At 54.1% G+C, this 20,248-nt stretch overlaps 2 protein-coding genes across 5 annotated transcripts; one reads left to right on the forward strand and one right to left on the reverse strand.

Moving 5' to 3' along the window:
* Window positions 1-1,000: 1,000 nt before the first annotated feature.
* Window positions 1,001-4,603, reverse strand: MAFF (MAF bZIP transcription factor F). 3 transcript variants are annotated; one of them, XM_064702417.1, is made up of 3 exons: window positions 4,211-4,603; window positions 3,050-3,103; window positions 1,001-2,962 (listed from the first exon to the last, which is right to left on the reverse strand). In XM_064702417.1, exons 2-3 carry the CDS (start codon window positions 3,083-3,085, stop codon window positions 2,549-2,551), a joined length of 450 nt encoding a protein of 149 aa, XP_064558487.1. In that variant the 5' UTR covers window positions 3,086-3,103; window positions 4,211-4,603; the 3' UTR covers window positions 1,001-2,548. The 3 variants fall into 3 exon arrangements, with proteins under 3 accessions (XP_064558487.1, XP_064558488.1, XP_064558486.1); XM_064702418.1 differs by having other exon boundaries at window positions 3,050-3,155; XM_064702416.1 differs by having other exon boundaries at window positions 3,050-3,106; window positions 4,211-4,602.
* A 154-nt stretch (window positions 4,604-4,757) lies between these two features.
* On the forward strand, window positions 4,758-20,047 carry PLA2G6 (phospholipase A2 group VI). 2 transcript variants are annotated; one of them, XM_064702419.1, is made up of 16 exons: window positions 4,758-5,157; window positions 5,663-5,878; window positions 7,089-7,269; window positions 8,419-8,606; window positions 9,800-9,896; window positions 10,854-11,036; window positions 11,224-11,332; window positions 11,922-12,074; window positions 13,577-13,667; window positions 14,417-14,580; window positions 15,074-15,224; window positions 15,400-15,536; window positions 16,123-16,277; window positions 17,024-17,191; window positions 18,257-18,330; window positions 18,821-20,047. In XM_064702419.1, exons 1-16 carry the CDS (start codon window positions 4,949-4,951, stop codon window positions 18,960-18,962), a joined length of 2,418 nt encoding a protein of 805 aa, XP_064558489.1. In that variant the 5' UTR covers window positions 4,758-4,948; the 3' UTR covers window positions 18,963-20,047. The 2 variants fall into 2 exon arrangements, with proteins under 2 accessions (XP_064558489.1, XP_064558490.1); XM_064702420.1 differs by lacking the exon at window positions 11,922-12,074.
* Window positions 20,048-20,248: the final 201 nt, after the last annotated feature.

A 20,248-nucleotide genomic window follows, 5' to 3' on the forward strand; every position in this document is an offset into this window, starting at 1 on the left:
CTTAAGCTGCCTCTGTGTGGTGCTGTCTTGTGTGACTTTTCTGAGTTTTTCCTCCTCGCAGGGACTGAGGCTTGGTGGGCCAGGATCTCTTGTCCTCTTCTCAGAAAGAAAGCTCTAGGTGTCTGTAGGAGCTGATGGAGAACCATCACTGCAGCACCCTGGGCTGAGACACCACTGCTGGCCCAAAGCAGGAGTGAAACCCATGAGTTAAAAACCTGGAGTAGAGATGAATCCTTCCTTAGGTGCTCACTGTGAAACATTGATGAGAGGGAGGGAGCCCCAGCAAACAATGGCTTTGGGATTTTCTTCCATGAGCAGTGTTTGGGGCTTGGACCATTTACAGTGGCAGAGAGAATGGGAATATCAAACCCCCTAAACCATCCCGAGTGCTGCAGCCTGCTGGGGACCTGGCCGACCTGAGCGTTTGGAACATGCTCACCACTTCCAGCTCAGCTCTGAGGAAGGATGGCTTTTCCACACAGGGAGAAGGTCTGGCTTCATCTCCTGATAAGGTGCCTTCCACACTTTTTCCCCTTCTGACATCTGTGGGCAGCTCACTGCTTTTTTCCTTGCTGTTCACAAGGTAAGGTGATAAGGTCACTCAACAGGGAAGTTTTTGGGCACAGATGCCCTGCACCTGCCTCTCCTGCACCTGGTCCAAGGACAGCCTGGAGGGAATTTTTGTAGTGAAAAGCATTATCTTTCCCGGAAAAGCTGATTCAGCACAGCTGCACAGCTCCTGAAAGGAAGTGCTTTGGGGGGTGTGTTAAGCATGCTTTTTTAGCCCTTTTCTCTCAGAGACTATAAATCTAGTTTTGTCCTTAAAAGCCATGAGCTATCCCCCATCCCATCTTTTTTGGACACGTTCTTGAGCATGTCCTGCAGCAAAGCCAGAGGGAGACAGAAAACCTGGTCTCAGACATGGCTCTGCCCCAAGTGCAAGAAGGACCAAACACACTCCCACTGTGGAAAAAAAAAAAAAAGAACTTGCTTTATTTGTAAAGTCTACAAAATACTGAGGAGTCGGGTAGGACACATACTGTAAGTCAGAAAATAAATAAGTTTTTTTTTGCTCTATATAAGTATAAGATAAAATGTGATTTGCATATATAAAATATAAAGTACGGCTCTGTACCAACATCCTGGCTGTGCCGAGAGGCGGAATGGCAAAGAGGACGTGAAAATAACTTATGTTCGTGCAATAAATAAACCCAAGAGGAGTCGGGGTGGGGGATGCCAACCACAGTGCCCCATCCAGGAGTGGCAGGCACCTCTCTACAGGGAAGAACCGAGGCTGCAGCCGAGGGCGGCTGGCGTGGCAATACCCAGGCAGGGGCAGAACGAGGGGCGGGGGAATCATCCCCAGTAGGCAGCAGATCCCGGGATGCACCTGCCTCCTGCTCCCTCCCCTGTGCTGCCTGCATTTAGAGAACCCAGCTCTTCTCCAGCCTTGCAGCCTGCTCAAGAGCCGGTTGTCCCACACCGGTGTCCAAGCTGGAGGAAAACCAAAGGGAGGAGCCTACCTGCCCGCCAGGCAGCTCCAAGGAGTAGGGATGCTCTCTGCCCCTACTTCCCACCTCCTGCACCTCTACCCCTCTCTCTGCCTCCACATCTCTGACTCAGGGCCGGGAGCACTTTTCCATGAGCCTTGTAGGCAGTGGGGCACCCGGGAGGGCTTGGTGGAGCCATACAAGCTGGCCTGTGCTGAGCAAAACAGTGTTTATCTCTGCTCCAGCTGCCTCTGCTTCCTTCCTGCCGGTGCTGCTGCATTTCAGATGGCCGGCCAGGCCGAGTGTCCCCCCGTCAGCAGGAAGAGGCGTGAAGGATGTGCATGATAAAGATAAAACAGCACCACTCCTTCTCCCCTTTGTGGACAACAGCCTGGGCTGACCCACTCACATCTCCCAGCTCCCCCCTGCCCAATCACTGTCACCCCTCGGTCCCCCAGCACCACAAGCTGCCACAGCACTTTCCCATTCCATTCACCCTTACCAGGCATTAACACACAGCCCCTTTATCTCCCCCTCTGACCTGCTAACCTTCCCTTGCCATCTGCATCCCCAGAGATTTCAGACATGCTGGCACCTCTCCCCCTGCTCCAGCTGCGGCCCAGGTTGTCTGCCCAATGCTGATACCCTTCTATCATACCTTCTTCCCCTACACTGCAAGACCTCTCTCTCCTCTTTTCCCTCTCTAGCACATGCTCCTGGGACTGCCTGGCCCACATTTAACTCTCCCATGCCCTCACAAAAAAGAGGCACCTGGCATTTTCCTACCAGCTTGGAGCTGTGGGATGCTTGCCCACTGTGTGGGTTCACTCTGTCCTGTCTGCACACCCAAGAGGGGAGGGGGCTATGGGGGCAACCAGTGAGGTCCTGTCCTCCATCCAAGCACCCACATAGCAGCAGCCCTCCCTACCTGGGGGAGCTGGAGGTCAAGGGATGGGAGAAAGAGGATTTTGGGCACAGGCTGGGGAAGGGCTGGGAGGCAATTCATAGGTTAGGTACCCCGGGGAGGACTGTGTCCAGCCGGGGGACGGAGGCCAGCACTAGGAGTAGGCGGCCTGGTTGGTGCCGGACTTGACGATGGTGATGACGCTGGCCGTGGCCACCTTGGCGGGGGGCCCGTGAGTGGCCACGGTGCGGGCAAAGCCCTGCAGGGCCTCGTACTTGCCACGCAGGGTGTCGAGCTCCAGGCGCATGGCAGCGTTCTCCCGGGCCAGCTTGTCCACCTCCCACTCCAGCTCCATCTTCTGCTTCTGCAGCTCTTCCTTCTGGCAGACGCGCTTCACACGGCAGCTGGCAGCATAACCCCGGTTCTTCAGCGTCCGACGACGTTGCTTCAGCCTCGCCACCTCCTCCTTGGAGAGGCCCCGCAGGTGGTGGTTGAGTTCCCGCACTGAGAGCCCCATCAGCTCCTCATCCGACAGCAGCGGAGTGTTCTCCCCCAGCTCCCGCTTCACCTGCCGGACAGAGGGATGGTTGGGTTGCCTGAGACCCCCAAAACCAGCCCCCCTGACTCCCACACCTCTGTTCCCACTGGTGCTCACCTTCAAAGCCTTGCTGGAGAGCCCGTCTGCAGCCATCCTTTCCTCACTCCGGCCCTACTGAGCAGCCAGGAGAAAAGCCGGTTACTGCCAGCCCCGTGTTCCTCACCTCGGAAGAGAGAACACCGGCCCTGCTGGTCCCGTGCCCGCTGCCCACATCCCCCCCACCCCGGGCCGTATGACTCACCCACTCCTTTTAAAAAGTACATTGTAATAATATTTATAGCAATGATGACTGCAAGCAATAATAATGATAATGGGGCAAGGATGGACCTCCCACCCTCCTTCATCCCATCACGAGAGGGTTGGGATGCTGCTCTGCCCAGGGGACCCAAAATGCCCCAGCCGCCCGCTGGGAAGCCAAGCCTTCCCCGCGGGGAGGGAACACAAGCGAGATCCGCCCGAGGCTGAAAGGAAAGTAAAAGCAGCAGCCCCACCGAGTGACACCGTGGCGAAGTCACCCAGCCGGGACCCGCGGGGAGGGGCCGCCCCACCGCCCGGCCAGAGCCCCGCGGGTGCCGCCGCGAGGGTCCGGTGTCCCCAGCTGCGGGGGCGGCCGAAGGGTCGCGGTCACGAAGCGCAGGCGGGTGAAGTGGCCGCCCCGTGATTCAGCAGCGCAGGGGTGAAAGTCACGGAAGCGGTGCCTGCCCCTCGCCCATGGCCGGGCCCTCCCCGCCCCGGGGTCGGAGAGTGAGGAGGGGTCCGGGATTCCGGACCGCAGCCCAGCAGCCTCTCCCCACCTCGGGGAACCCCAGTCTCGGTAGGGGAGCCCTCGGAGGTTCGAGGGGAGCCGGGACGGGGCCGAGAGTCCTGCGAGGGGAATGAGGGGCTGGAGGGGGGCGGCGGGAAAGGTGGAGCCGGGCCGGCTGGAAGCTGATGCAATCCGGGCCGGGGATCCGCCGCCGGAGCCGAAGGAGCGGCGGTGGATCCCTCCAGGGCGGTGGCCGGGAATTGGAAAGGAAGAACCGACGGCCCCGAGCGCGGCGGGCCGGCCGGCCCCCCCGTCCCGTTCCCCCCAGCCCTAGTCCCGGTCCCGATCCCCGCCTTCGGCGGCGGCAGAGAGGCCTCCAGCCGGTGCCGGACCCCGCCGCCTCCTTCTCCCCGCCGCTCCGCGAGGGGCGAAGGCAAGCCGGGAGCGGAGGGGCCGCTCCGGCCGGCGCTCACCTGGCGGCTGCGCTGCTCCCGCGGGGCCGCTGCCGGGTCGGGGCGTCGGGCGGCGCCGCCAACCTCGCTCTCCGCGATTACTCACCCGCGGATTCTTTTCATTCATAAAAACACAGTCATGCGGTGACGTCACCCTCACCACACCCCCTCACCGCCGCTGCCGCGCGGGGCGGCCGCTGCCCTTAAAGCGCCCCGCCGTGCCAGCGTACGACGCGCGGTGCCAGCACGCACCGCCAGCCGCGCTGTCAACACGGCCGCGCTCCAAAAGCGCTGGCTTGTACTCGAGCTCAGCGGTGGCGCAGGACCGATGACCGGCCGTGCCGGGAGCAGAACGCCCCACAGAAATGGGCCGCTACCGCTTGAAGAAGGGCGGCCCCACCTCTGTCGCCCCGCCCCTCACAAAGATGGCGCCTTCCGCCCTCCTCCGGCGGTAGGCGGCGGGCGCTGCCTTAATCCCGCCCCCATGGCCCCGCCCCGGAAGCGACGCCGCTGATTGGCCCGTCCTGGGGGGCGGTGCCGGCGATTGGCGGGCGGCGGGGGGCGCGCGGCGGGCGGCGCGCGGGGGGCGCTGGGGGCCCGTCGTGCTTTGCCCGGCGCCATCCCCGGATCCAGCCCGATCCCGTTCCCGCCCCCGCTGTCACCCGGCCGCGCTCCGGCCACGCCGTGCGTGCAAGGGCAGAGCCGGCGGAGCCAGTGGCCGCCTTTCCCTCGGGAGAAGCCGCCTGAGGCTCCGGGAAGATGCAGTTTTTTGGGCGGCTGCTGGACACCTTCAGCAGCGTCTCGCAGATCTTCTCCAACCCGTACCGCGTGAGGGAGGTGCCGGCCGCCGAGTACGCCGGTCACACGTGCCTGCGGGAGGAGGGCAGGCTGGCCCTCTACAAGAACAGCCTCTCTCGCTCCTGGGACTGCTTGCTGGTGAATCCGCAGAGCCCGCAGGTCGCGTTCCGGTGAGTGACAGACCTTTAGCCGTCCCTGCTGACGTGGGAAAACAAAGACCCCACGCTGCCGATGTCGGGGCTGCTTCGAGGCCGTGGGGTGTTATGTTGAAGCAGCAGGTGGGCTGGGAGGGGTGGAAGACAGTGCGTGTGCTGGTGGAGGATTTGCCGCAAAACAGCTCGTGGAATCAAGACGAGGTCCAAACATTGCGACTGCAGGCAGCCGTGGTATGGTTCAGGGCATCCATGTGTCCCTATGCATTTCTGCTGCTCGTTCCTGTTGGTGTTCAGCAACCACAGGATACTTCTGAGCAAAACCTAACATTGTTCAGGAACAGGGATGCTCTCTTCCCGTGAAGTAGTCTCCCTGCTTCCCTTGGAACAAGGATGACACTAGTTGGAGAAGAAGAGGAAAGTTCCCAGCACTGACATTTGGAAAAGAGCTGTTTCCCTCGGATACAGGGGATTGGGGTTATTCCTTTAAGCAGGATGAACCCCATGCTCGCCTTTTCTCCAGGCTCTTCCAGCTGGACAACGAAGCAGACGCCCTGGTGTACTTTGAGCAATATGCCCGGCAGCTGCGCCCTTTCTACGAGAGCTCGTGCCAGCCCTTGTCCCTGGAGGAGCTGCAGCTGCTCAGCGACTGCGTCCGCAGCTACCCCGGCTGGTCCCCGGCACACATCGCCGTGGAGTTCGGCCGCCGCGAGACCTTCCGGCACAACCACATCCTGAGGCAAGGAGCACGCTGTCTGCGGAGGGTCCCTGCTCAGAAGGAGCTTGGGAGGGCAGGCAGGGCTCTATTGGAGTGTCCTTTCTTTGCTGGGGAAGCTGGCTGGTGGGCTTCAGCCTGCTGCTGTAGGGCCTGGTGTTTGAAATAAAGGATTGAGGTGTCCTGCTAGAGACACGGGTTAGGTTATTGCAGTCCTCGTGGAGCAGATTTTTGGAGGAGGTTTTTGCTCACTTTGTAAGCACTGAGAGCGGAGGTATGGTAGGACTGTCTGGAAAGAGATTTTGGACACAAGGACTTGTTTTTTCATGGGGAAGTTCTGCTGTGATTTAACCCCAGCCAGCAGGTGAGCCCCATGCAGCCACTCATCATTCTCCCACAAGAGGAAGTGGGGAGAGAATTGAAAGGGCAAAAGGTAGAAAACCTGGGTTGAGATAAAGAAAGGGAAAGCAAAAGGCATGTACACAAGTAAAGTAAAACAAGGAATTGAATCACTGCTTCCTATGGGCAGGCAGGTGTTCGGCCACCTCCAGGGCTCCATCACATATTGTGGTGACTTGGGAAAACAAACACCATCACTCAAAATGTCCCCTATCCTTCTCCCTATGCTTTATATACTAAACATGGTGTCATATGGGCTGGAAAATCCCTTTGGTCACCCGTCCCAGCTGTGTTTCCTCCAGCCTCCCCTGCACCTCCAGTTTCCTTGCCAGTCGATCAGTATGAAAAGCAGAAAAGGCCTTGGCTCTGTGTAAACCCTGCTTAGCCATAACAAAAACATCTCTATATTCTCAGCTTTGTGTTCAGCATAAATCCAAAACAAAGTTCCACACCAGCCTCTGTGAAGAAAGTTAACTCTACCCAAGCCAAAACCAGTTTACTGAGGATAGGGCAGACTTTTGAGGAGTTAGGGGGCTGGAAGGCAAATAGCAGCACCATTGCCAGGTTGCTGGGTGCAACCTGTCTCCTGCCCTCCTTTGGGCAGAGGGAGCTGATCCCATATGGAGGGCAGGACAAGAAGCAGGATATCAAGGAGAGAGTCCAGGGCGGGGCTGCTTGCTGTCCCTTCCCTGTGCTTCTTCCCTGGCAAGAGGCTGGGCTTTCCTGAGCCTCATGGTCACACCAGATGGGACAGATGGAGGGCACCTCTGTGTCAGCCCCTGGAGCAGCTGCCTGGCCTCCTCTTCCCCGTGCCATTCCGAGCCCTCTCTTGCAGCTGCGTGAACAGCACGGACGGCGAGGACGGCTGCACCCCGCTGCACCTGGCGTGCCGCAAGGGGGACGTGGAGTGCCTGCTGGAGCTGCTGGAGTGCCACGCACGCGTGGACATCACCGACAGGAACGGGGAGACCGTTTTCCACTACGCCGTGCGAGGAAACAACCCCCAGATCATTGAGGTGGGAGCGACTTCTGGTCTGGGAGAAAGCGGGACTAGAATGGGTCTTCTCTGTGCTGTGCTAGAGATGGGAAAACAGCTACACACAGGGGAGGAGAAAGTCAGCTCCCTCGGTTGAGTTATTGCTTGAGCCTGATTTCAGCCTCTAGCATCCCCTCGTTACTGGTGCTGTTTCCCATATTCAGAGTGCAGATTCCACCCAGCACTCAAACAAGGATGTTAAGCAAGTTTTCTCAGAAAGTAATCCTTTGCTGCTATTTGCATCAGGCCTTCATCCTGCTGTTCCTCAGGCCTGTGGCTGTCTGTTCCCTCTCTCCTGTGAGCAGGTGTTTGGTTTTGGGCAGAGTGCTCCTGTAGGGAAGTGTGTGCTGAGGCTGCCATGGGGGATCGTGTGCTGCCCACAGAGTGAATGACAGTTTGGAGCTGTCCTGAGCTACAGGACCTGCTGTTTGAACTGAGTGGCCTTGCATGGGGGACAGTGATCAGAGCCTCGAGGCAGAGACAGTCTGAAGTTGTAGGTGATCTTGATTGCTGAGAAATGCTGGGCAGAGTGACCAGGTTTGTAAGGTGTGGGTGGCCTTGCACATGGTTCCTGAGGTCTGTCAGCTCCCCAGACTTGGTGTGAGCCTGAGACTGACTCTTCCCCAGTGCTGCAACCCTCACATTTGCCCAATACCTGTTGTGACAGCTCTCTGTCTGCCCACCCGTCCATGTTGGAGTTTCCTAATGCACGATGAGGTAGGATGAGGATCAGGGCTTGCCATGCTGTGGAGTGGGCAGTTAGGAACCTTGTATTAAAAAGATATAATCTTTATTTTTTTGGTGGCATCACCTTGGCTTGTTGTCTGATCTGTCTCGTGTTTGCATGTTTTCTGTATTGATTCCTTGCTAAATTAAAGAAACTGAATTCCCATTTTTCATGTGTGCACCAGGCTTGCAGGGTTTCCCCAGTGTGGCAATGAGGTACTTTTCTGCAACAAAGCAGTCAGCACGTAACAGATCTGCAGTTTACAGGGAGCAAGGATGGAGAGGACAGGCTGGAGCATTGTGAGGGGTCCCATGCTCCAGAGTCAGTCCTCAGAGCGCAAGAAGAGACAGTGCTCTTCCATGTTGTCTGTCTACTTATTTATTTACTGTCTCCTCCTGCCAGCTCCTGGGCAGACCCCTAACTACTGGCTTGGACCACCTGAACCACGAGGGGCTGACAGCTCTGCACGTGGCGTGCCAGCTGGGCAAGGAGGACATGGTTCGCTCCCTGCTGAAGTGCCGTGCCAGCTGCAGCGTCGTGGGCACGCTGGGCTACCCCATCCACACAGCTCTGAAGTTCTCCCACAAGGGGTATGTAGGGTCCCCTCCAGCCTGGGGCTTGTGTGCTTGCTCAGCACTGGCCAGGGCTGTGCTCAGTAGAGCCAGGGCTGTGCTCAGTAGGACAGGTCTCGTGTGTAGTCACTGGCAAAAAAAAAGGGAAGTGCTGGTGTGGGAAAGAAAGAAATGCTTTCAGAATAAAACTTCTTTGTCCTGGAATTAGTACCTTGTTCAGTATCAGACATCAGGAGGAAGACAGATTTAAAAAGATATGTTTGTGAAATGCTTTTTTTCAGAATGAGCTGTAGGAAGATGATTGGCTGATGCTTAGATAGTATTAATTGCTGTACCTCTGTCTTTGAGTGCTCTGATCCTAATAAGCTTTCATTTCAAAGCTTAGTTTTTCCTATCTCCTGTAGACCAGAGGTACTCTTGACTCTTAATAACACACTCTGGAAGGGAGTCAAAAAAAGCACAATACTTACTCCCTGTTTTCTTCGGAGAAATTCAATTCCATTTGTATATGCTTTATAACACTTAATGTTCAAAGAGTGTCCAGGCTCTACAAACAGGGCTTTCAAGACAACACTACCTGCTGATTGCTGATTTTTAAGCATTTTGAAAAGTACTTCCCAACATTAGACCTCCATTTACAAGCCCAGAATGGGGATAGGTCCCTGAGGTTGCACTGGGGCTCTATCTCTTGTACAGGGTTTTTTGGTGGTAGTGGAGAAGATAACCAAATTTCATTAGCACACCTATCCTATTTTCTAGGCACCAGATATTGATCTCTTCACAACAGGTGTGATTTTTCACTCATAGGGAAGTACACAGAATCTTAATTTCAGCAAGTATTTAACTATTAGAGTTCTATCCCCATGTTTCCATGGAAAGAGAGCAGAAGAATTTTGCTCTCAGTTTGGAGAGTTTCCAGAAATTACATATTCCTGAATTAGAGAAGCACCCAGATGTTGCTCCACAACTTGTAATTGGAGAGATTCTCCTGCTCCCAACACCACTTGGCTTGTGTGCTTCCTGCTGTGCCCGCACTTTCTGTGAAGGGCAAAACAAAAGTGCAGCTGAGGAGCTCGCAGGTGTTGCAGAGATGCTGCTGCTGCTGCAGGGTTTCCTGGTTTTCCTCTGGGCAGAAGGCAGGCGGTGATGTGAGTGGAGGTCTTGAGTCAAGACAGCAGCCACCCATCCTGTCATCTCACTGTGTTTCCCAGGTGTGTCCAGGCCATTCTGGAGGCAGATGCCAGCCAGGTTTGCTCCAAGGACCCGCGCTATGATGCCACTCCACTGCACTGGGCAAAGAAGGCAGAGGTAAATAGAGCCAATCCATGGGAGGGCCTGTGCTGCTACCCAGCACCCAGTTAATTCCTTCTGTGGCTGACTTGTCTGAGTGCATGTGCAGAGCCCTGGGAGTGTCAGAGCCCAGCCAGCAGCCCAGTGTTTGATTCTCTTTGCACTGTGCCAGTTGGTGCTGTTTGCCACAGGGAATAGAGCAGCAGAGCCTTGCAGTGAAATAAATTGGTGGGCTTATTCCTAGTATTTCATCCATGGCTGTGAAGCTGCCAGCTTGTCCCCTTTCCCTTTTGGTGAAGAAATTGCAGCACTGTCCCTGAAGCATAGTTGCCCCTGGAGGGAGCTCTCTTCTCATTAGCTGCCGGTTTCCTGGGAGCAAACAGATTGCTGCCTCCGAAACTGCAGGGGAAGTGTGAGGTAGGCACAGAGTGGTGGTGAGTGGAGGAAAGTCCATCTCCTGCCAGAGCTGGGCAGGTTGGTGATATGCCATGCTGGGGCACCTGAATGATGCTTGTTGCTGGCAGAGGGCATTGCTATAGGAGGGCTTTTTTCCCTCCTGCAATAACCCATTCCTCTCAGAAATGTCCCTTGGAGTTTCAGAGCAGACTTGAATGTGCTTGGCGTATAAAGAGAAGCTCAGAAGGCAGAATTTTTATTTCAGTCTGCAAGGATCCTGGCCTGAGTAGGAGCTGTTTTTTTTTCCATTGATCTCAGCCATTCATTATGGTTGTGTATCAGTCCCAAAGGATGCAGAAGCTCCAGCCAGATTGTGCAGCCACCATCTAGTTCTGTGGTAAAAGACAGAGAAACGCCAGCGCTTGGAACAATTCAGCTGGCATCTGCCAGCCCGCTGTGTCCAGGCTAAGGCTCCCTCCTGTTGCCCTGCTTTGTTTGCCCCGAGGCCTGGATGGTCGGAGTGCCCGGGCGGTTGTGCTCACGGCTGCTTTCTCTGTCCCTGCCGCGGTCGGGGCGCAGCTGGCGCGGCTGCTGCTGGAGCACGGCGCCGAGGTGAACGCCAGCAGCGGCACAGCCGACATGGCGCTGCACATCGCCGTGCAGAGGGGCCGCCTGGACTGCGCCATGGTGCTGCTGACACACGGCGCCCACACCAACGCCCGCGGCCGCGACGGAAACACGCCGCTGCACCTGGCCATGAAGGTGAGCTCCTGCAGGGCTGCTGGGGAGGAGAGACGGTTCTCTGGAAGGGTTGAGACAGCGACAGAGTCTTTGAAATTCTGGCTATTCGTGTGGGGTTCCCTTGTGGGTGCTTTGGCTAATGAAAAGGGAAGGGAAGGAATGAGAAATCATCTAGCGGCTCTGGACTGAGCTTTCCCTTGTCCCCTAGCATGACCACCTGGATATGATCAAAGCGATCATTGTCTTTGGAGGAGATGTTGAGATCCCCAATGATTTTGGAGAGACACCAGGACTGTTGGCAGCCAGGAGCAGCAAAGGTGAGGGAGCACGTCAGCAGCCTTACAGGGTGAGCCCAGCATCCTGTCTCCCCTTGGTGGCCAAAACAGTCTCTTGGGGAGAGCTGAAAATGTGCCATGCATGGTCAATGCTTCTCCAACATGCTTTCCCAGCTTCTAGTTGCTCACATAGTAGGTACCTGCTTTGCTAGCAGTACAGGCTTTGTATTAATAGCCCTTGATGAATTTCTCTTCTGTGGCACAGGGATGCAAGAAGAAAAGCTGGCATGCACTCCCCCCTTTCGGGCCACCATGTCAGGCACTGCAGGCTCACAACGGGATAGCACTGCTGAGCTGCCCAGGCACAGGCAGACATGGGCAGGTCTTCAGGGCCAAAAAGTGTGTGGCACACACCCTTGAAGCTGCACAGCAGTGGATACTCCTGCTGTGCACAAGTCCTGCTGCCTGGCCTTTAGGGAGAGATACCTGGGATGTTTTTGCCCTTCCCCAGGTCATCCCAGAGGCTTTGTGAGGGTCAGGCCCGCTGTGAATTTGGCAGAGCACGTTCCCCCGTGGTGTGCACATGCACTGATTCTGTTTCTGATCTGTAACTCCCCCTTGGTCACCGAAGGTGCGAACCGGAAAGTGCTCTTAGACCTGCTGCAAACTGTAGGCACCGAACGCTGCCACCCACCACCCAACCCTGACTCCCCAGGCCTGGCACCATCTGCTGCCTCCTTCCTGGAAGGCCAACCTTCCCCACGGAGCAACCTCAACAGCTTAGGTAAAGCCTTCCCTGGCCCTCCCTCGCTTCTCTCCCTTCTTGCTTCACAGTGCTGTCTCAGACCTCTTCTTCAATGGGCCGTGCTCTGGGAACTGTCAAAGCTCTCACTGCCTGCTGACTCTGTGGTGACTGTCCTCATTCACCTGTTCCGGGATCCCATCTCTTTTCTCGTCTTTTCCTCTCTGTGTATTCTGAACTCTTGTACTCAAAACATTTGTTTTATAGACCTGACACAATGTAGCTCTTTAAAAAGAAAGACTGATTCCCTCACATGTCTGGAAGAGGGGGCACTTAGCCTGAAGGTACTTTGTCCCCTGGGTCATGTGTAGAAGGGAAAGTGCTGGTCTGCCTTGAGGACCTCCCAGTGTTGTGCTGGACACAAGGAGATTTAGAAGTGTCACTTACTGAGATCCTGGAGACCAGCACCTGGGAGAGGGAAAGGGTGAAGCCTGAGGACAAGCAACCTTGATCATGGGGTTTGTTATGCATAGGAAAAGCCTAGTGTGGGACATTTGATTGAATCGAACCTTGTGGTCTATGCTGCCCAGAATAAGCACATAGGTCTATTCTAAGCGATGGGCTTTGTGCCTTCGGGGAGCTCCAAAGCTCAGGAGGAGGCAGCAAGAGGGGTTGTGGACTAGGCAGCAGGAGAGTTGACTTGGAGGGTCATGAGAAGAGCATGAAAGTGGCTGACATCTGCTTGTGGACCACTTCCCATCTCAGGTTGGAGGTTTTCTTTGCAAAGGCTCTCCTATGGGGCCAGAGAACAATCCTGGAATGTGTCTGTGTCACTACAAATCTCAGTGGCTGTTGACACCAGGACTTTCTTCTCACCACAGCCCAGTGAAAGCAACCCTTACCCAGTTCCAGCTCTGATACAGTGACAGAGCAAAACCCTTTTTTATTGTGGGCTCTGCCCTTGAAGAACCTCCTCACCACAATTCATTGTTGTCCACAGTCTCCTTCTGGCCTGGGTGCTGGCAGGAGTTTGTAACTTCTCTTCCCCCTTCTTTCTTCTTCTGGTTTCACAGGCTGGCTTCTCACCTAGCTTGGATTGGTGCCCCACACCCAGGGTGGCCTGGGTGAATGTCAGCTGAGGGGTAATGACAAGTCACCCTGTCCCCACAGCTCTCCTGCCTAGGTTACTTTGAGGAGTAGATTTAGGTTTTATCCTAACAGCTTGCAGTAAACTGCGTAGTGGGCATGCTGCTGGGCTCTGCCTTCGCTCATCCACTGTGCACATCATCTGCTTCTCCAAATCCTGTCTTTTCCAGTGCATCTACAGCTGCCTGCTCCAAAGGGTGGTGTTGCTGTCCTTTGGTGTGGAGTTAAATTTGGGGGTACCTGTTGGCTGTGGGTAAGATGGCTTGCGTCTCCTGCAGGGACCTTTATTCGATGGGGAAGGGAGTTGGATATTCTCTTTTTGTTTGTGGTGGAAATCAGTTACCACATTGGTGATCTCTAATTTATTTTTTCCCATTTGCATGTTCATGGCCCTCTAGGGTACAAGGACCTTCTGTATGTTTCCACAACGCTTGGACAGCTGTTGAAGGCACCAGATGTTGTGGACATGCCCTGTGAGGCTAGAAGAGAGTAAGTGAGGAGCAGCTTCTGTCTAGGCTCCTGTGCAACTTGAAGGTGAAATCTGTGTGTGAATTCTCCCTTCCCACACCTATGGGGATGGCATCCTCAGAGCTGACATTATTTCATGTCTATCAACATTGCAGTTTTTCCAGCATCTTTTGAGAAATCTCTTGTTTCCATAAATAACCCCTGCCTGTCCTGCCTGGAGTTGCAGTGGAGCCTGAGCTCAGGAGGTGAAACCCTGCTTTGTCCCTTCCCTGTGCTGCTGGGCACCCAGCACTGCTTTGGCTTTGTGTTTTCCCCATCTCTGCACACTGCCCTGATGTTCACTCAGCTCCTCTGCACTGTCTCGGCAGTGCCTGCGCCTCACCTTGTGTGGAGTGGAAAAGGAGTTGGCACTGAAGTGCTGCTGGCAGGATTTAGGTCTGAGTGCTTTTTTTATTTAGGGCTCAATACCCATTACTGTGTAGTAAGGAACTTGGGTGTGGTTTTGGCTGGTCACTCTCTTTCTGGTGTAGAGGTTCGAGGTGACTATGCAGGAGCAAAGGATGTTGCACCAGCTCTGACAAGGCTTATTGGACGGGTCTTATTTGCACCTGAGAAGGCGCTGCTGGATTTATTTATTCACCAGTTACACTGTCTGCAGCAATCTACTTGCTGGCATAGCTTCCTGTCCCCAGGGCCATGTTCCCACAGAGTGTTCTGTGATTCATAATCTGTCCCACAGCTCCCAGTCATGTGTGTGTGTCTCTCTGCAGTCAGGACCGGCTCCTGTGCTTGGATGGAGGGGGCATCCGTGGCCTTGTGCTCATCCAGCTTCTCCTGGCTATTGAAAAGGCTGCAGGCCGTCCCATTTGTGAGATCTTTGACTGGATTGCAGGGACCAGCACTGGAGGGATCTTAGCCTTGGCTATTGTACATGGTGAGGACATAATGGATCCCTTCTCATTCTGGTCTGAGTGTTCCTCCTGGGGGAGAGATGTGTGGTGGGAGCTGCCTCTCTGAGTCCTGCCAAAGGAGAGAAGGGATGTTTCTTAATGGAGGAAAGCCTCGACCTGGCTTTGCACTTGCTTCTCATGTCAGCTGGCTTTGAGCACTTTCTGGATTTTGGGGAGTGCATGGTGGCAGAGTTCAATGTTCTGTATTTCCTGTGCTCTTCACAGAGGCCTTAGGGCAAGGTGTTTGATACATTCTGGTAACAGGAAGCTGCTCCAAGCTTGCTCTTCCTCTCTAATCCTTCCCAGTCATGCTGCTGAGAACCAAGGAGATGACAGGCAGCTTGGGAAGGGAATTGGATTGGCAGTGACGCCTCCCAACTCCCACTTGTCCTGGGGAAGCCTTGCTCTGATGTGCTGTTTGTTCTGCCTGCCTTTCCTCCCACTGCCTGCTCCTGCCAACACTGTTGCCCATCTCAGGGAAGTCCATGGACTACATGCGCTGCCTGTACTTCCGCATGAAGGACATGGTGTTCCGGGGCTCTCGGCCCTACGAGTCCGAGCCCCTGGATGAGTTCTTGAAGAAGGAATTTGGGGAGAACACCAAAATGACAGATGTCCGAAAACCCAAGTAAGTCCTGCCGCAGGCTGTGCTGGTTGATGCTGTCTCACACGTGCTCTAGACCTGTGTCAGCAGAGATGCTCAGCCTTAGAGCAGATCTGGAGGAGTGTGATGTGCAGACTATTGAAACCATAAGTATTTTTTTTTCCATTTTACTCTCATTCTCTCATGTCTGCTTCTCCAGGGTTATGGTGACAGGGACATTGTGTGACCGACAGCCAGCTGAGCTCCACCTTTTCCGGAATTACCCTGTACCAGAGACAAAACGCTCCACTGAGTACAAGACAAATGCATCTTTCCAGCCACTCACTCAGCCAGAAGGTAAATGATGGTACACACAAATCCAACTGGTTAGTTTCATCCCTCAGATTTCATGCTCTTCCTCCCTGAAAATCAGCAATGGCTCATCCCTGGTCTTGCCTTGTAACTAGGTCCTAGTGATGGTTCCCATTTTTTCTCTCTCCTCCTCCCTTGGATTCTCCTGAACCTCACTAGCCAGGCCCTGTTCCAGTAGATGAGAGAAGGGGTCTGCTAGAGGAGTCCTGAATCTTTCCCTGGGCTCCTACAGAAAAACATGGAAAAGCCATGTAACTGAAGCATGCAGCCCCCTCCAGCTTGCTGCCTGGTCTGGCACACATACCTGATTCACTATCAAAATAGCAGCAAGAAAATGGATAGAGAGTGAATTTTACCCAGGATATGTAGGAAGTGGTGAGAACATCTTTTAAAGTCCCTCGGAGTCATTCTGTGCATCCAAGCACCATGCTGTTGGTAGAAAGAGGCACAACCATGTAGGGCAGGGTTTCCTGGGATTGCAAGCCATCCTGATTTGTGTTGGTGGAGCTGGGGAGCTTTTGGTGCACAGCAGAGTTGCTGCAGGAGGCCTTTTGCTCTCTGTCCCTCACAGAGCAGCTCGTGTGGCGCGCTGCTCGCTGCAGCGGTGCAGCTCCCACTTATTTCCGGCCCATTGGCCGTTTCCTGGATGGAGGGCTGCTGGCCAACAACCCCACCCTTGATGCCATGGCAGAGATCCACGAGTACAACAAGACGCTGATCAAAAAGGTGAGGGAAATCCTAGCCTTGACTGATAACTGGAGGGTTTTGGCCCCACTGAGCCTCTCTTGAAGAAGAAGCGGGTGTGAGAGTGGATGCATCTTAGTGGATAAACAAGTTAGCAGTGCAGCACCCTAAAAGGGAGTGTACGGAGGGGGATATGTGCTGGGAATAGTGTCTGGGAGGTGAGATACCTCTCCTAACAAGGGTGTGAGATGGGGAGACAGTCTCATCAGCCTCTCCTTGCTTCTTTGAACCAGAATGATTGAGTTGATGGTTGTATGTGGCCCTTGACATGGCTCTGCAGGGCCTTTTTCTGCCCAAAAATAAATGGAGAAGACAAGGGTATAGTACTCTGCAAGGGTGAAGAGTCAATGTCTTGTGTGGTGTGGCAAGTTCTTCAAAAAGTTGAATAACCAGTGGCAGCTATTGCTCCCTATAGCTGAAAGGGGAGATGTGTTGCCAGAGTGACTGAAGAGTTGGACTGCTTCATGGTCATCTGGTCCTAGGACTTATCTGCAGGGTGGTCCCATGGGTTTGGGTGTGGTCAGGGGGGAAGGGACAGAGCAGTGCAACTGCTGAAGTCCTGTGGGTTACAGCTGTTTAGCAGGCCATACATTGGGGGAGGATGGGGGAAGAAAAGGCAGCTGAGCCTTTTGCCTTAGCATTCAGAGCTTCCCCCAGGAAGCTGCTGTGGAAGAGATGCTTCACTTTCATTGTTGGTCATTGCAAAGAGCTCTTTTGTTTGTCCTCAGGGTCAGAAGCAGGAAGTGAGGAAATTGGGGTTGGTGGTGTCCCTGGGAACAGGGAAGCCTCCGCAGGTCGCAGTGAGCTCTGTGGACGTTTTCCGCCCCTCAAACCCTTGGCAACTGGCGAAGACCGTCTTTGGGGCCAGGGAGCTTGGCAAGATGGTGGTGGATTGTGTGAGTACTGGGAGGAGGGGATGGCAACAGACCCCTGGGGCTGCTTGCAGGGAGGGAAAAAAGGTTTCCAGTTTGCAGCTTCCCCCTTTGAGAAGTAAATTCTGCTCTGACTGTGGATGTAGTGGGTAACTTAGAAATTGCAGGAGCACTGCAGGCCTGAAGGCCCATCTGATTCTTTGAGGTTCTGAGTGTCCCAAAGGGACACTCATCCCCAAGGGATATTCTTGCAGCTGAAAGGAGCTAAGGACAGGATGGTGGTCAGTGACTCTTAGGAACATTTGCAGGTGTGAGTTTGTGAAACTCGGTATCTTTCCAGGAAGAATTATCATCTGAGCAACGTGGGGGAAAAAATTAATCATCCCTCAGAAAACAGCAATTCATTTTTCTTTAGAAAAGCTTTGTTTTTCCCTCTGAGGAAATTAGTAAATAGTAAAGAGAGTCATTAATTAAAAACAATAGTTGAGAGCTGTGGTTAGGAGTGTGTAGTTGGCATATGCACTTGTGTGCTTTAGGAAGATGGTCATTACATGTTGTTCATGAAAACACTCTAAATGGATGAAAGCCAGAAAGATCAGAACTAAAGTTCTGACTGTGATTTTAATGTTGTTGCTTTATCTCCTTTTTAGCTTCCTGAAGTGAGAAAATACCCAAAGGCCTTTTGCTCTCCTGTTGTTTATCTCAGGGTTCCCAGGGGAGCTGTCCCAGGATAGCCCAGTAGGCCTGAAGTAATCACAGGCTGTGCTGTACAGGGCTTGGACAGAATGGATACAGATGAAATCCCAAGGAGGCTGTCATTCTGGGAGTTTCCATGAGGCAATCCACTCTGTGCTGTGATGTATGAAGGGTCTGTAGGGTGCAATTCTTGTGTCCCAAGGATCAGGAGTGCTGCCCTTATGATAAAAGTAAAGAAAAAGAAGAGCCACCCAGCTCTTGGTGGCGAGCAGTGCCATCCAGGATGCCCTTGCTCTCGGTTTTTATTTTCCCTCTGGGGCTTGGTGCCAGGGCAGCCTGTGGTGGGCAGGGAAGGGCAGGCAGGCTGTGAGTGAGTGCCTGTTTCTCCTGCAGTGCACTGACGCAGACGGCCCAGCTGTGGATCGTGCCAGGGCCTGGTGTGAGATGACGGATGTCCCCTATTTCCGGTAGGAGCTTCCTTTCCTCTCTCTTGCACAGCCCTATTTTTATCCTCTCACTTCAGACCTGGCTGTGCCGCGCGTCATCCCAGATGGCATCCCCTCCAGAGGCATTCCTGCCCAGACCTGCCCCTGCACACGCCTCAGTGACAAGGGGGAGCCTGCCTGGCCCTCCAGAGGAGCTCAGGCACCCAGCATGCCAGGTCTGGCCTGCTTGAGGGAGCTTTGGGAGGTGTTGTCTTGCACGGCCCTTTGGGATGTGCATCCTGCCCCGTTCCACCCTGCACAGCCCGTCTTAGACTTGTCCCTGGTGTGCTGCAGCTGCTTCACTGTGCCTCAGCCTTGAGTGTGCCTGGCCTTGAAGGAGGGGGAAGGTCTGTGCTCTGCAAGCCTGACAGACCAAGGGCCTGGTGGTGGGAGCCGCCTGGTGGGAGTGTCCTGCTGGTGCCTGGTCAGCTCTGGGTCTGTGCCCAGCTGCTGATGCTGTCTGTGCCCGCAGGCTCAGCCCTCAGCTGCACACGGAGGTGATGCTGGACGAGGTGAACGACACTGTGCTGGTGAACGCCCTGTGGGACACCCAGCTCTACATCTACGAGCAACGGGAGCAGTTCGAGCAGCTGGTGCAGCATCTCTGCCTGTGACTGACCTGGAGCTCCCACTCTGCGTTCTGAAGGCAAGGAGCAGCAAGGAGACACTGGCATTGCTCAGATTTGCCCTTGAGCCAAGGTGTCGAGGTGATGGACAGACTTGTGGTAATTGAGAGGAATTAATATTGAATAGACACCAGTGCACATACACATGTATTCCCAACACAGAATGTATGATAGCTGTGAAATGCTGACAGTTATCTTTGTGCTGTAACCCCATCTCTGCTGCTGTGCTTGGTTCTGCTGCCCTGCTCTCTGACCCAGGACCCAGAGCCCTCACCTACTTGTCTTGAGCTGTAGCAGCTGGAATGTCTCCTGTCTGTGCAGTACCTCCACTGACAAAGCACCGTGCACCTTCCTACGTCACAGAATGGGCCTAGGCCTGATAAAGTTTCAGGGATTGCTTGGCCCACTGGGCCCGAGGTATTTCAGAGTGTATAGTTTGGGGAAAAGGGATTGTTTTTCTCCCAACACACCCAGTTTAAAGGGGAGCAGAAATGCTGCAACTTTTTGCAGTGGATACAATGCAGAAAGCTGCAACTGGCCTTGGAGAAGTCTTTCCTGAGATGGTTGTCTTCTGCAACAGCTTCTCCTGTTCCTTCTGAGATGGGCTGGCAACACTGCCTGGAGAGGGAGCAGCCTCCCCCACCCAGGACTTTATTGTGCCACTGATTTGCTGTTACACTTTGCTCAGGGGCTGAGATGTGAAAGCCTGTCTTTACAGCAAGCTCAGAGGAAGGGACAGGAGCCTTGGCTTTGTAGAAAGATCATTTCTCTTTATTCTTAACATGAAACTGAAATGCTCTGAGATCATTTCCCACCAAAGAAGCCAACCCTGGGACAATTTGGATTTACTTTTTTATTACGACTGGAAATTCTACTGTGATTGCTACACCAGTCGTTGTTCCTGCAGTAATTTTTGCATATTTATAAATAATTTATGTATCTGTTTGGAGGTGTTTTGAGGAGTAACCTGAAAAACTGAATTTTTAGTGGTGTTCTTTTGAGTGAATGGACTGCTGCTGCCTGTTTCTGTGAGACACTAACATGTCCTAAAATAAAGAGGGATTTGCATTTGTTTCCAATGTTGTGCAGTCCATGGTGGTCTTGTCTTTCTCTCCATTGTAGGAGTTCTCAGAGGGGTTCTAGGCCTGCAGACTCTGAATTTCTTACAGGTAGAAAATCAGAGAAGGAGCTCTTGAGACACAGGATTTATACCCTTTGTATGGGCTGAAGAGTTGAATGAGCTGTCCCTGCAGCATGTGGGTGCTATGAGTGGC

This window comes from Zonotrichia leucophrys, chromosome 1A, assembly GCF_028769735.1.
Source record: "Zonotrichia leucophrys gambelii isolate GWCS_2022_RI chromosome 1A, RI_Zleu_2.0, whole genome shotgun sequence".
Classification (NCBI taxonomy): domain Eukaryota; kingdom Metazoa; phylum Chordata; class Aves; order Passeriformes; family Passerellidae; genus Zonotrichia; species Zonotrichia leucophrys.